We start from the raw sequence: 17,653 nt of genomic DNA, 5'->3' as shown, positions 1-17,653 counted from the left end.
ATAAAAAAAAAAAGGTACGTTCCACCTATTGATAAAGATAGCCGACTCCTAAATGGGTCACCTAGGTGACGTATCATATAATTTTTTTCTTTGTTTCTTCATAAAGATGTTTTAGTTATAGTGGGGTAGTGATGAAAGACATAAAGGAGTCAAAATGTTAAAATATGTGGTACTCTTACAGCTCGATCACGTCTTTTCTTTTTATCAATCAACAACTGATTTGTTCTTTAACAATTAGTGGGTTAGTGGATCAAATGGTAGGGTCTTCATGAAAGTGAAGGGAGGTATGCTTTTGAGGTTTTGTGGTCATGTGTGCCATGCATTTGAAAGTATTACCGGGACCAACTTAAGGTCGTTTTAATTGTAATTGACAAATAGCAAGAAGGAAGATTAGTGGACTGTGATATTTTAATGATGAACCATAACATGATGATCACGATTATGATTATGATGAATAGATTATGATAAGATGATGATGATAGTTAATAATTCTATGAATGATGATGACGACCTGAGTATGTTTTTTTTTGTTGCAGCCGAATGAAAGCAAACCAAAACCTCACCTTGTTTCCCTACCTAAGTCACCATGAAAAAATATGGATTTTGAACATTTCTTTTGTTTGGACGGCTAACCGAAATCTCAACCACTACACGATTTGAGATGATACTTTCACTATAATGAGACGTTCAATCCTACCTAAGTCACCATGAAAAAGATAGATACGTTCACTACAGAATAAGTTGATGAATTTATAATGATGATTAGGATAAGATTAGTGATGATTATGATGATGGTGGTTACGTGAAATGATACAAAATGTTGTGAAGATGATGACGGGTCTGAGATATACAAGTATGACGATGTTGAGATGAAAAGTGACGAAAGATTAGGATTAGAAAAGGAAAGTGAAACAAATTACATTCGGGGTAAATGTAGTTAAGGTTTGATTTATTCAGAAAAATAGAAACGGATCAAGGGTTAAGAGTGTTATCAGGTTAGCGGGACGTCGCGGGTTCAAACCCGGACTTGGGCATTCTTGATATTTTTATGGGCTACTTCTTGTGAGGTAGTTTTCTTATCATCATCATCATCATCATCATCATCATCATTATTATTATTATTATTATTATTATTATTATTATTATTATTATTATTATTATTATATTATTATTATTATTATTATTATTATTATCACTACTATCGTTATTATTATTATTAGAAGTATGGTTATTTTATCATTTTTATTATTAATATCATTATTAGTATTATTTTTAACCTTATAATTATTATCAATAATATTATTTTATCAAATAACTATTAAGTTATATAAAACTATATTTAATACATATAACATAAATATATTAATATGTATATAATAAATAATTATTATTTATTTAAAGTATATATAAAATAAATGTATTTAATTAATTAATAAAACCTATAAGTTATTAAATATAACAACTATATCACTAATAAAATATAAATTTGTTCGATTACAAGTATATGCTTTAATAAATATATGAATAATATAGGTTCGTGAATTCGAGACCAACCCTACACTTGTTCAATGACGTCATATGTATTTTTACTACAAAATACAGTATGGTGAGTTCATTTGCTCCCTTTTACTCTTTACATTTTTGGGACTGAGAATACATGCGCTACTTTTACAACTGCTTTATTAAATGCTTTTGAAATACATTTTGAACTGCGAATACATGAAATGCTTTTATAAATGTTTGACGAGATAGATACAAGCAAAACATTCCTCGAATGAATTATGTGGACGTGATAATTGCCACCATTGAATTATGTGAACGTGATAATTGCCACAATTGATATGAATATTTTTCCCCTGATTATTATTGCTTGGTAACCTAAGAATTAGGGAACATCACTAATTTTGAGAATTAGTGCACGCCTAATTGACGCGAATCCTAAAGGTAGCTACCGGGTTTAACACCCCACCCAGAATGTTCACTAGACGGAAGGGATAGTGGGCGTGGTGTTTAGTACTTCGAAGTTTATATGATTATTATACAGACGAGATGTTCTGTTTTGGGGATATTATTATGCGCATTATATGTTAAGATCGGTTACCAAGCCAAGCAATGAAAGTAAAGTGAATGTTATGTATCGAGAGAATGATTTTATACACAGGTTATGTGTATGTTATTTTTGTGCACGAGATATGTGTACGGTTACTAAGATTTATGAAAGATGATTTCGTACACGAGAAAGGTGTACTGTATTTAAAAGATATCGCATGTACATTACAGGTGGGTATAGGATTCGGGCCCATTTGTACCATGCATGATTTAAATCTTGTGGTCTATCAAAATGATGAATTTTATTGTTTTATGATAAACCTATGAACTCACCAACCTTTTGGTTGACACTTTAAAGCATGTTTATTCTCAGGTACGAAAGAAATCTTTCGCTGTGCATTTGCTCATTTTAGAGAAATTACATGGAGTCGTTCATGGCATATAGAGGTCCGTTCATCGCAACGGTACCAGATGTTATTGTATTCGTTCAGAAGAATTTGGACGGGGTATGACAAATGGTATCTGTAGGACATATAGAAATAGATACCTCTTCTCATACTGAGATATATGAAAATAGTATTAATACAAAATAAAAGTAAACAACAACTCCTAAATGTCTTTGTGGGTTAACCGCAAGGTATTGGTACATTAGTGGTGACCTGACCTCTCATAAGGAAGGTCAAAGTTCGACTCGCATATGTTGCAAAAAAAAATATTTCCCTTGTGATTACCCTCTAATTTCATGGGCTTTGGAGTATCGGACGTCTATGCGTTTGAGCCTCACCCGAGGAGATTTTACTATACCCGATGTTTGTATGGATTCGCGTGGAGGTCTTCTAGGGTGGTATGACTATAATTCTTCATACTAAGAGCGCTCCCAATAAACACATAACTTCCTCCAGGACTAACCAATAATTCAGCGCCACATCAGCACCTCCTTCTCACCTCCTTTTCCAGGACTAAACCTGGACTAACCACTGCCAACCATGACACTCTTCCTTCCATTTTTTTTTATTTTTTTTATTTTTTATATTATTAAATAATTATTAATATTTATAAAATACATTTTAAATAACAAACATAAAACTACCATTTCATTAAAAATAAAAAATTACAATAATTAAAAATTAAACATTACGACAATTAAAAACAAAAAAAAATTACAATCCTTAAATTAATAATTTAAAAAATTACAATAATTAAAAAATTACTCGTCGTCGTTTTCTTCATATTCTTCTTCATCTTCTTCATCCTCGTCATCGGGAATGTGTGAAGGTCCAGTGTCATCTTGATTGTTTGGGTTTTGTGTCGGGTCATATCGTATGCGATAATTTGGTGGAAGATTGTGTATGTGATCGACAAGCATACGTTGTAGTAGTCGATGAAGGCCCACATCTCTAAGTTCCATGTCCATTCGCATATGCATATCAACCCTTTCTTGGAATGAGCTCGATCTTCGTCGAACGGAACGATAATTGTCCTCGAGTCCACAAAATGCACGGCCGTTGTCCTCGGTTATCATATTATTTAATATCACACATGTTAACAAAATTCTTCTAATTTTGCGAATATAATACGGTCGTGCTGGACGTTGAACAATTTGCCATCGGCCTTGTAGAATTCTAAATGCTCGTTCAATATCTTTTCTTGCCGATTGGTGATACTTGTGAATTTTTTTTGTTTCGGCTCTATCGGATTTCTAAACGCCTTAACTAATGTAGACCATTCCGGGTAAATTCCATCCGCTAAATAATAACCCTTAGAAAACGGACACCCGTTAACCGTATACGTACATGGTGGTGCTTCACCGGCTAATAACTCGCTAAACAAATCGGATTGATTAAGTACGTTGATATCATTGTTTGAACCAGCCGTACCAAAAAAAGCGTACCAAATCCATCCATCGTACGATGCTATCGCTTCAAGCATAATAGACGGGTACCCATGGTCACCTCGTGTATAATGACCCTTCCAACGGGCCGGACAATTTCTCCATGTCGTGACCCGTCCTAATCCATCTAGACGAAATCTTCGACATATGGTCCCATTGCGAGGTTCTGAACTCTATATGCCATGAACGACTCCATATAATATCTTTAAAATGAGCAAATGCACAGCGGAAGATTTCTTTTAGACCTGAGAATAAACATGTTTTAAAAGTGTCAACCAAAAGGTTGGTGAGTTCATAAGTTTATCATAAACAATAAAATTCATCATTTTGATAGACCACAAGATTTAAATACGGTACACCTATCTCGTGTACGAATCCATTTTTCATAATGCTTAGCAGAGTAGGTTCGTATCCTTTTCTACCCCGTAGGTTGCCTCAAGAATTTTAAATAACCGTACACATATCTCGTGCACACAAATAATACACATAACCTGTGTATAAAAATCATTCTCTCGATACATAACATTCATTTCGATTTTATTGCTCAACAAGGTAACCGACCTTAACATATAATGCGCATCAATAATATCCCCAAAACAGAACATCTCGTCTGTATAATATATAAACTTCGAAGTACTAAACACCATGCTCACTAGCTCTTCCGTCTAGTGAACATTCCGGGTGGGGGTGTTAAACCTGGTAGCTACCTTTAGGATTCGCGTGAATTAGGGCCATACCCGTTTCTAATTCTTAGGTTACCAAGCAATAATAATCAGGGGAAAATATTCACAACAATTAGTGGCAATTATCACGTCCAACTAATTCAATAATAATCCACATAAATTCTGTCTTCATAATAATTCATTCGAGGAATGTTTTGCCTGTGTCTATCTCGTCAAACATTTATAAAAGCATTTCATGTATTGTCAGTTCAAAAATATATTTTAAAAGAATTTAATAAAGCAGTTATAAAAACAGCGCATGTATTCTCAGTCCCAAAAATGTAAAGAGTAAAAGGGAATCAAATGAACTCACCATACTGTATTTTGTAGTAAAAATACAAATGACAATATTGAACAAGTGTAGGGTTGGCCTTGGATTCACGAGCCTATATTAAGTATATATATTAACACATTTACTTGTAATCGGATAAATCTATTTATTATTAATGATGTATTTGTTATATTAATAATTTATAAGTTTCATTAATAACTAATTTAAGTATTTTTATTTTATATACCTTAAATAAATAATTAGTATTTATTATAAAAATGTTAATATAGATATGTTATATGTGTTAACTATAGTGTTATATAAAAATTATTTGATAAAATAATATTAATGATAATAATTAAAAAGTTGTATTTATTTTATAATAATATTAGTAAATATACCTAATGATGATAATAGTAATAATTATGATACTAAAAATAATAATACTTATAATAATAATAATAATAATAATAATAATAATAATAATAATAATAATAATAATAATAACAACAATAACAATAATCACTATAACAATAATACTAATATTAATAATGATAATAATAATATTTAAAAAGGAAACTACCTTCCAAAAGCTTTTATAAGAAGAAATGCCCTGAACAGGGCTCGAACCCAAGACCTCTCGTTCCCCAACCAAACAACCTTAACCATTACTCCGTCTCTCTTTTTCTGTTTTAATTCACAGAAATAACTTATATTTCTAATCGTTTCATCTTATAATCATTATCATTATCGTCTATCATCATCAATCGTCACTCACATCTTGCTCATAATCATAATTGTAATTATCATTTGGCCCAACACAAAAAGGATCCCAGCCTAATTTTTACGACCCAATACAAAAAGGATCCCGGCCCAATTACTAAACAAGTTACTCGGCCCAATAACACAACAGCCCATTAATCGTGATCATTGAATCAGTTCCTGGTACACTTCGCACGATTGTAAAAACAAAATAATAAGTAGGTCGTAATAAAGTTAAATCGTCATCTTAACCCTAATGACCTCGTTCATCATGATCATCTTTTCTTAGAAAAATGAAGCATCACATATTCATCATCATGCTTTGTTACTTCATCATCGATCAACATAAACGTTATATCATAACCTACATCGTGGTACTATTCATCATCATCACCTCGTGTCACAGGAATAGAAAAGGGAGGCGAGTAATAGCCTGGATCGAACTAGAACAGAATCAGAAAGAAATATAGCGGATGTAGCAGAATTTGTGAGATGGTGTTGGGTTTTCTTCTCGGTTAATCAATAGAAACCGTAAGTAAGTGTTGAGTAGCAGTAGCAACTAGCAGCGAGCAGGTTGTTAATGGGTCTGTGATTTACAAAGAGCAACAGGAAGAAAGAAAAAAAAATATAGCAGACGGCAGCAAACAGTTTAAGTAGGGTTCGATGGTGGAGGTTATGACGGGGTTAAAAGTGATGATTAATGGTTGTATAATGGGTGACTTCTGATGGCGGGTTTGGACAGAAAACAGCAACAGAAGTTGCCATTTGATCAGGATCAGAATAGTACGTAGTAGCAACAATAAGTAGTAGAAACAGAAGATGGCAGGTGGCGTTTAAGGTGAGGTTGGAAGATGGTTTCGAGCATGGTGGTGATAGATGATCGAGAGTGATGGTGTAGGTGATGAAGTGTGGTGTCATGGTGGTTAATGGTGATGGTTATATAATATACCGTAGGTGGTGGTGGTGCTGGGTTAACGGGTTTGAAGTGGTGTCATGAATTAATAGGTGGTTCACGATGGTTTAAAGTGAACAAGAAAGTGGCACTCGTGGTGATGAAATGTGGTGGATAATGATCATGAAGAAGGTGGTTGTTCAAGAAGGTTTCGTATGGTGTCCAAATCATAAACATAACACAGAAACTCAAGTGGTTTGAGTGGTGAGTTTGGTTTAAGGTTAAAGGTGGTGAAGTTGTGGTTGTTTGCGACGATGGGCTAGGGTGGCGGACAGTGGTCGTGTAGTGATGTCACTGAGTGAGTGATGAATCCCTTCCTCCCCAGTTCTCAGTGTATATGTCTATATATATAATATAGAAAGAGATATATGTTATATAATTTAATAATAAATATAATAATAATATATATTATAAATTCATAATGAAACGTGTGAAAAAATAAAGTAGCAGCCTCAATTTTTAACTTCTATCTACCGACAGTTTATCCCGGATGGCTATATCGTGTCAATTGCTAAACAGTTAACGTATAAAAGTGTTCCTAAAAATCCCAAATTTTTAGCTTAATTATATTTAATTATTTCACTCATTAACTGTTTGGAATTTGATCAAAAAGGTTCGATAATTGTTTATTTTCTGTTCCAATTTATGTGTACGGAGTACTAATATTTAAACTTAAAAATGTAAAAATATTATTAACAAATCTAAAATCTTTGTAATCAACTTACAGTCCAACTTTTATCTTAATCATCCATGAACGTGTATTATATCTATATTAAAACTAACGAAACGTCAACCGAGTGTCACTGACGTTTACTAATTAGGCTCGAAATCAATTATTTTTAATATATTCTCTTTCTATATGCAAACACTTTTAATAGCAAGTTTTAACTACTAAAATAAATATATTATATATTTTTAAACAATTAGATTTAATATAATTTTATATATTTAAAAGAAATATTTATATTTACATATATATACATATCTATATATTTATAATAGTAGTTTTCATTACATCGCATATTATTTTATATATTTATTTCCTAAAATTAAATCATATATTATATCAAATAATATTTCAAATTATTATTATATATATATTTAAATATATATGTATCTATTTACAACTAGTTGTTCGTGAATCATCGGGAACAGTCGAAGGTCAATTGAATATATGAAACAGTCAAAATTTTTGAGATTCAACCTAACAGACTTTGCTTATCGTGTCCAAGATATTAAATCGTATCGAGAATTTGTATTAAAATTAGTCGAAATTTTCCGGGTCACTACAGTACCTACCCGTTAAAGAAATTTCGTCCCGAAATTTGAGTGAGGTCGTCATGGCTAACAATAAAAATGTTTTCATGACGAATATGAGTTGATAATTAGAGTTTTATCATTATTGATCAATATAGATAAACGATTTGATCATGTGAAGCGTACGAGTGAAGCTATCACAAAAGAGTGAAAAGTTTCGTTTTAACTTTTGACGTAGTCATGGTGGATTTCCGGAATTCAAGGAATTTAAGAAAATCTTCTAATCAGAAAGAAAATGTAATATCATGATAAATTAGCAAACTGTTGGAATCACGGTAAGGATAGAACTATCAAGAAAATAATCTCTTGATATGTTTAGAGGTTAAGTAGAATGAAAGAGTTATGTAACATGGCACATGATGAGGGTAAGATCTGTGAACTATCATCACATTCCATTATAAATTTAGCATGACTTACTGTAATATAGCCACGTTGGCCTGACGTCATTATATTATACTAACTCATGCTTCAATTCCCATCACTTCTCCAGAACCATTCATAATTCAAACTCGAATTTTTAAAGAAATTTAGAAACTAAAATAGTTTCCTTTATGACGTAACACGGATAGCACGAAGAGATAGATAATTTCGAACAAAGATATTTATGAAGGTTTCTTCAGAAATACCTAAGATATTTATAACGAAAGATACGATGATATCTTAGAATTTAAAATATTTAAGATCAGAAGATGATGAAGAAATTCGTCCGCAAGGATTTAGAGTAAGGAGCAAGGTATTCGCTAAAGATTTCATCAGCTTTTTCAAAACTCAGAAAACTGATTCATAGGCTAAAGCGCTTTTCAGAAATTCAGAATTGAAGTTCATAGTTCTAAAAGATAAATGTTATATGTATACATATAACTGTTGATGTAGAAACGCTGCGAGATTCAAAATACTGATTGCTAATTCCCGGTAATTGGTATGGTAATTCTCGTTATAAGATATGGATGAGTATATGGTAAGGTTTTAATGAACAACCATAATGGTTCTTCAGAGAGACTTAAGTCAATGAGTAATGAAGTTGCTGCTAAGTTTTCTGATAATGTGATGGGGTGTAAACGGTTCCCCGGTAACGATGACGAAAGGAAAACTTATAATTCAAGGTTATAATAAGGCTAATCTGACTGAAAAATTGAAGTTGACTGGCTGGAGCTGTGACAAAATTGGCTACTCGAACAGGAGTTGCAAAGTTATTTTCGGTAATAATAACGTCAAAGGAGATAGCACAGATACGTGTTAAACGTTTACTCAAATTCCGAATGTTTTCAGGTGCATAACTATATGCGTCAATCTCTTCTTCCGTAGATGGAGTGCAGTTGGTTCATCCTCTTGATTGAGGTGTTTTCAAGGATCATGAAAAGTTTAAACGCAGATTGTAATCGTCAAGATACAAATGAGGTTTAAAATGAAATCAAGTGGCAAACTTGAAGAATTGTTTAGTTTCATATGTTATAATCAATATTTTAATTCATTTTAATTGTCCAATGTTGGTAGTCCACAGTTAGCAGTCCACAGTTACTAATTCAATAATTCATATATAGTTTATAATATTTGAATTAATTAATATGTATCGTGACCCGTGTACATGTCTCAGACTCGATCACAATTCAAAGTATATATATTATTATAGAATCAACCTCAACCCTGTATAGCGAACTCTAGCATTATAGCATATAGAGTGTCTATGGTTATTCCAAATAATATATATATATATATATATATATATATATATATATATATATATATATATATATATATATATATATATATATATATATATATATATATATGCGTCGATATGATATGTCAAAACCCTGTATACGTGTTCCGATATTTAAAATGCGTAAATTAAATAACAGAAATTAAATGATGATTAATAAAATTGCGAGAATATAAATTGCGATAAATATAATGTAATCAGTTAGCTAGGAACAGTTAGCTAGGATTTTGTTAGCGTGGATTCTTAACAAAATTTCTCATAATTAATTTGTTTGTTTCTAACAAATTTTATTCCATCAAATTTTTTCTTCATTATGCCACTTGTTGGATTCTGATAGGTCAAAATCCAAATATGAAATTTGAATGGAAATGGTTATTCTGTGGTGAACGGATTCATATATCTGTGGATGTAAGTAGGATAGGAAATGACTGTTGAATCAGATTTGAAGAATGTACAGTGTAACTTATTAATGTAAAATCTTAAGTATTCCTCGGGTATTACCTACCCGTTAAAATATTTTCATCATTAACAGTTTGTACGAAAGAATTTTTAATCACAATTTTTATGAAAATATATATACATATATATTTTCTTCAGATGTAATTATCGATTTAATGTGTCAATATAATATTAGACTCATTTTATTTTCGATTTGAGCTAGAATAAGTAATCTCTAAAACTATTAGGAACCACATATTCTTCGCAGAATATTAATGAAGTTATGGATCAATACTTCGTCGTTAATTATTAGGATCCACATATTCTTCGCAGAATATTAATGAAGTTATGGATCAATACTTCATCATTAATTATTAGGATCCACATATTCTTCGTAGAATATTAATGAAGTTATGGATCAATACTTCATCGTTCATTGCCGTTGGTACTCCTTGGTATCTACGGTGCGTATGATGTTGATGTTCGTGGAACAGATTGTGAAATTGAGGCTTGGGATGCGGATGTTGTTGTTGGTGGTACTGTTGATGCCGATAATATTGTTGAAGCTGGTACATTTTGCACCATATTTTTCAAGCCTACAACTCGGGTGCGAAGCTCGTTGACTTCTTCGATTACTCCGGGATGATTGTCGGTCGGAACGAGCAGATGTATAAGGTTTTGAATTTGAGATAGTATATAATCATGGCGAGATATTCGGGTAATGAGGGTGAAAATGGTGTTTCGGATTGGTTCGCCGGAGAGTGCTTCAGGTTCATCGCTAAGAGGGAAATTTGGTTGATGAAAAGGATCGCCTTCTTCTCGTCTCCATTGATTTAGTCGACTACGAACTCATCAGATGAATTGGGGATGGATGATTGATTGATTCATTATGGTGACGCTGCTTTCGGAGCTGGAGTGGGACTCCATATCGGAATTCGAGGGACTTGAACTAGTTGTGAGTTCTATTGCGTACGATTGAATAAAGGATTTTTCGATATGAAATGATTTTCGGATATCGGATGATATTCTAATTACATAGAATACCTGTACATAGTACAGAAGATTCTGTAGATTACGAAGGGAATTAAGGAAACGTGTCAGATAAATTCTACAGTAACAGATACACTAAGATATGAATTAGCAGATACGCCAAGATATGAATTTTGTCTATACACTATTCATGCAGTCAATGCAGTAAGATGTGTCTAGACTAAGAATGGTAAGCAGGTAATTTTCGACAAGAAATGATATGCAAAACATTTGACATGCAGACCAGGTTCAAGTCCAGACTTATTAATATATATCCTAACAACTACTAGGTCAAAGTCCAGACTCACTAATGCATCTAAACAACTACCAGTTAGACACACTAATGCAAGACCTGGTTCGCTAAGACCATCGCTCTGATACCACCTGTCGTGACCCGTCCTAATCCATATGGACGAAATCTTCGACATATGGTCCCATTGCGAGGTTCTGAACTCTATATGCCATGAACGACTCCATGTAATATCTTTAAAATGAGAAAATGCACAGCGGAAGATTTCTTTCAGACCTGAGATTAAACATGTTTTAAAAGTGTCAACCAAAAGGTTGGTGAGTTCATAAGTTTATCATAAACAATAAAATTCATCATTTTGATAGACCACAAGATTTAAATACGGTACACCTATCTCGTGTACCAAACCATTTTTTATAATGCTTAGCTGAGTAGGTTCGTATCCTTTTCTCCCTCGTAGGTTGCCTCGCGAATTTTAAATAACCGTACACATATCTCGTGCACAAAAATAATACACATAACCTGTGTATAAAAATCATTCTCTCGATACATAACATTCATTTCGATTTTATTGCTCAACATCGTAACCGACCTTAACATATAAAGCACATCAATAATATCCCCAAAACAGAACATCCCGTTTGTATAATATATAAACTTCGAAGTACTAAACACCACGCTCACTAGCTCTTCCGTCTAGTGAACATTCTGGGTGGGGGTGTTAAACCCGGTAGCTACCTTTAGGATTTGCGTGAATTAGGGCCATACCCGTTTCTAATTCTTAGGTTACCAAGCAATAATAATCAGAGGAAAATATTCACAACAATTAGTGGCAATTATCACGTCCAACTAATTCAATAATAATTCACAGAACTTCTGTCTGCATAATAATTTATTCGAGGAATGTTTTGCCTGTGTCTATCTCGTCAAACATTTATAAAAGCATTTCATGTATTGTCAGTTCAAAAATATATTTCAAAAGCATTTAATAAAGCAGTTATAAAAACAGCGCATGTATTCTCAGTCCCAAAAATGTAAAGAGTAAAACGGAATCAAATGAACTCACCATACTGTATTTTGTAGTAAAAATACATATGACAATATTGAACAAGTGTAGGGTTGGCCTTGGATTCACGAACCTATATTAAGTATATATATTAACACATATACTTGTAATCGGATAAATCTATTTATTATTAATGATGCATTTGTTATATTAATAATTTATAAGTTTCATTAATAACTAATTTAAGTATTTTTATTTTATATACCTTAAATAAATAATTAGTATTTAGTATAAAAATGTTAATATATATATATATATATATATATATATATATATATATATATATATTATGTATTAACTATAGTGTTATATAAAAATTATTTGATAAAATAATATTAATGATAATAATTAAAAAGTTGTATTTATTTTATAATAATATTAGTAAATATACCTAATGATGATAATAGTAATAATTATGATACTAAAAATAATAATACTTATAATAATAATAATAATAATAATAATAACAATAACAATAATCACTATAACAATAATACTAATATTAATAATAATAATAATAATAATAATAATAATAATAATAATAATAATAATAATAATAATATTTAAAAAGAAAACTACCTTCCAAAAGCTTTTATAAAAAGAAATGCCCTGAACAGGGCTCGAACCCAAGACCTCTCGTTCCCCAACCAAACAACCTTAACTATTACTCCGTCTCTCTTTTTCTGTTTTAATTCACAGAAATAACTTATATTTCTAATCGTTTCATCTTATAATCATTATCATTATCGTCTATCATCATCAATCGTCACTCGCATCTTGCTCATAATCATAATTGTAATTATCATTCAGCCCAACACAAAAAGGATCCCAGCCCAATTTTTACGGCCCAATACAAAAAGGATCCCGGCCCAATTACTAAACAAGTTGCTCGGCCCAATAACACAACAGCCCATTAATCGTGATCATTGAATCAGTTCCTGGTACACTTCGCACGATTGTAAAAACAAAATAATAAGTAGGTCGTAATAAAGTTAAATCGTCATCTTAACCCTAATGACCTCGTTCATCATGATCATCTTTTCTCAGAAAAACGAAGCATCACATATTCATCATCATGCTTTGTTACTTCATCATCGATCAACATAAACGTTATATCATAACCTACATCGTAGTACTATTCATCATCATCACCTCGTGTCACAGGAACAGAAAAGGGAGGCGAGTAACCGCCTGGGTCGAACTAGAACAGAAACAGAAAGAAATATAGCGGATGTAGCAGAATTTGTGAGATGGTGTTGGGTTTTCTTCTCGGTTAATCAATAGAAACCGTAAGTAAGTGATGAGTAGCAGTAGCAACTAGCAGCGAGCAGGTTGTTAATGGGTCTGTGATTTACAACGAGCACCAGGAAGAAAGAAAAAAAAATATAGCAGACGGCAGCAAACAGTTTAAGTAGGGTTCGATGGTGACGGTTATGACGGGGTTAAAAGTGATGATTAATGGTGGTTTAATGGGTGACTTCTGATGGCGGGTTTGGACAGAAAACAACAACAGAAGTTGCTGTTTGATCAGGATTAGAATAGTACGCAGTAGCAACAATAAGTAGTAGAAACAGAAGATGGCAGGTGGAGTTTAAGGTGAGGTTGGAAGATGGTTTCGAGCATGGTGGTGATAGATGATCGAGAGTGATGGTGTAGGTGATGAAGTGTGGTGTCATGGTGGTTAATGGTGATGGTTATATAATATACCGTAGGTGGTAGTGGTGGTGGGTTAACGGGTTTGAAGTGGTGTCGTGAATTAATAGGTGGTTCACGATGGTTTAATCCGAACAAGAAAGTGGCACTCGTGGTGATGAAATGTGGTGGATAATGATCATGAAGAAGGTGGTTGTTCAAGAAGGTTTCGTATGGTGTCCAAATCATGAACATAACACAGAAACTCAAGTGGTTTGAGTGGTGAGTTTGGTTTAAGGTTAAAGGTAGTGAAGGTGTGGTTGTTTGCGACGATGGGCTAGGGTGGCGGACAGTGGTCGTGTGGTGATGTCACTGAGTGAGTGATGAATCCCTTCCTCCCCAGTTCTCAGTGTATACGTCTATATATATAATATAGAAAGAGATATATGTTATATAATTTAATAATAAATATAATAATAATATATTATAAATTCATAATGAAACGTGTGAAAAAATAAAGTAGTAGCCTCAATTTTTAACTTCTATCTACCGACAGTTTATCCCGGATGGCTATATCGTGTCCATTGCTAAACAGTTAACGTATAAAAGTGTTCCTAAAAATCCCAAATTTTTAGCTTAATTATATTTAATTATTTCACTCATTAACTGTTTGGAACTTGATCAAAAAGGTTCGATAATTGTTTATTTTCTGTTCCAATTTATGTGTACGGAGTACTAATATTTAAACTTAAAAATGTTAAAATATTTTTAACAAATCTAAAATCTTCGTAATCAATTTACAGTCCAACTTTTATCTTAATCATCCATGAACGTGTATTATATCTATATTAAAACTAACGAAACGTCAACCGAGTGTCACTGACGTTTACTAATTAGGCTCGGAATCAATTATTTTTAATATATTCTCTTTCTATATGCAAACACTTTTAATAGCAAGTTTTAACTACTAAAATAAATATATTATATATTTTTAAACAATTAGATTTAATATAATTTTATATATTAAAAAGAAATATTTATATTTACATATATATACATATCTATATATTTATAATAGTAGTTTTCATTACATCGCATATTATTTTATATATTTATTTCCTAAAATTAAATCATATATTATATCAAATAATATTTCAAATTATTATTATATATATATATATATATATTTAAATATATATGTATCTATTTACAACTAGTTGTTCGTGAATCGTCGGGAACAGTCGAAGGTCAATTGAATATATGAAACAGTCAAAATTTTTGAGATTCAACCTAACAGACTTTGCTTATCGTGTCCAAGATATTAAATCGTATCGAGAGTTTGTTTTAAAATTAGTCGAAATTTTCCGGGTCACTACACTCCATCTCCAATGCATACAATCAATACTTCCTAACATCCCCCGGAAAACCATGTATTTGAGCATGTTTTGTGGTCAAACGTTGCACATCTTGTGCAGTTGGTTTTCTCAAATATTCGGGCCCGAACAAGTGGTAAACACATTTGCAAAAATTGTTTAAACAATCATATGAGGTTTGCTCACCCATATGCAAATACTCATCAAAAACATCGGCCGAAGCGGCATAAGCTAGTTGACGTATGGCGGATGTTACTTTTTGAACAATATTAAAACCAAGTAATCCCGTAGCATCACGTCTTTGAGTAAAATAAGTAAAATATGGTGGAACTGGAGTCTGAGAAAAGTTTAATATACCTTGACATATACGAAGAAATAGAGGTTTGCTCATTCGATAACGATTACGGAAATAATCGTCCGGATATGTGGGATTGTCGGAAAAATAATCATTCCATAGTAACTGTGCACGCCCCTGACGATCTCTATGTAAATATCTTCTAGGTGCCCGTGGTATTGGTTCTACTTCTTCGTTATCACTCAATTCATCTAACAAATCAATTAGTTCGAGTGCTCGATTCGTAGTGGTCTTCGTGATCGATAATATCATATTTACCTCTTTTTGATCGGGATTTTCGTTATTGGAACTCATTTTGTTATTTGGGTGAACAAAATGATGAAAAAAGGTAGAATATATAAATTGAGAGTGGTGAAAATATAAAAGAAATATATGTTTGAGTGTGTAAAATGAAGTAAATGGTTGGTGTTTATATAGTGTAAAATTGATTAAATAAAAATAAAAAAAAAATATACAACTAGCCGTTGCTAGCCGTTGTATAATTTGTATTAATTTTTTTTCCTAACGGCTAAATGTCCCAAAAATCCGTCCACATATATGTTGTAAAAGAACGAGATCGTGGGCGACGGGCTGGGCGACCCCCTGGGCGCCGACCTGGGCGCGGTCGTGCCATCAAGGCCCTCGTGGGCGAGTTTTTGGGCGGAGGTGGGCGATGCCCGTTGGGACCGCTCTAAGAATCTAAGACAATAATCGGATAGATAAGTTTCGATATTACGTTCGACATTACTTTCAGATTCCAATAGTAACTCTTAGCCGGTGTTTAGAAAAAGAAATATAAATTTTCCATTTTAATTAGGTACATTTTCCAATGCAACATTTAGCTTTTTTGTCAATTTTCATGTACCCAACTTTTTTCTCAGTTTATATGTATTTTTGGTCATCTCTTTTTATACTTTCTAATTAAATTATATAATAATAATAATAATACTCGTAAGTCGTAAGTTATTAATATATTTGTAGGATAGACTGTTTTTATATTTTCTCTATTTTAATATCATCAAATTAGTTAAATTATATTGTGTACTAGATTATTATGGAGTAGCTTAGATGTAGCGTTAGTGGTTTTTTTTTGTTTTTGTTTTTTTTTTAACCCTATTACAAATTTATCCTACACTATATACTAAAATTTAGATTTAGATACATAATACTATAACTTGAATATATAATACAAAAAATTTTAGTTTTGTAAATAAAAAGGTTGAGTGCGTACATTTAGGGCTGTTAAAGAACCGAGCTTTTAACGAGCTACTCGAGTTCGAGCTCGTTTATTTCGAGTTCGAGCTTTAACGAATTCGAATTCGATTCGAGTTCGAACAAAAAATATTGTTCGATTAGTTTCACGAGCCGAGTATTAAAAAAATTAATATTCGACTCGAAAAAAAATTAATATTCGAACGAGTTAGTCGAGCTTATATAGCTCGAATGCTTCGTATACTCGTTTATGTTTAAACAAACTATTTTATGCTAATTCTAATTTAATACCGTACAATAAATTGACAATCGATTCACTCTGAATCCTAAGTGTCAAAACACGTATTTTACTAAATGTATATGTATATACATGATAGATAAATAAAGATATATAATTAATAAAAAAATAATTAAAAGAAACATAATGATTACAATTATGATAAGTAATAAATATAATAAATATTATAATTATGTAATAATTATGCTATTTTTAGTAAAATTGGGTAGATCTGCTAAAAAAAAGTTGGGTAGATTTAAACTCACACGTCTAAAATTAAGTATTAAGTAGTGTGTGTCTATGGGTGAAGTAATTGCAATGTCGTTATCATGTTACTGTGTTAAGTGCTTGATGTTAT

General features: G+C 32.0%; 1 protein-coding gene across 1 annotated transcript; it reads right to left on the bottom strand.

The window, feature by feature from the left end:
- Positions 1 to 15,497: 15,497 nt before the first annotated feature.
- On the bottom strand, positions 15,498 to 16,121 carry LOC139870368 (uncharacterized). Its single transcript, XM_071858178.1, has one exon. The coding sequence runs from the start codon at positions 16,119 to 16,121 to the stop codon at positions 15,498 to 15,500; it is 624 nt and encodes a 207-aa protein (XP_071714279.1).
- Between the last annotated feature and the right edge of the window lie 1,532 nt (positions 16,122 to 17,653).

The sequence above is a fragment of the Rutidosis leptorrhynchoides genome, chromosome 10, assembly GCF_046630445.1.
Source record: "Rutidosis leptorrhynchoides isolate AG116_Rl617_1_P2 chromosome 10, CSIRO_AGI_Rlap_v1, whole genome shotgun sequence".
Classification (NCBI taxonomy): domain Eukaryota; kingdom Viridiplantae; phylum Streptophyta; class Magnoliopsida; order Asterales; family Asteraceae; genus Rutidosis; species Rutidosis leptorrhynchoides.
The sequence above is the reverse complement of the archived record's forward strand: the minus strand, read 5'-3'. Positions and strand labels throughout refer to the sequence as shown.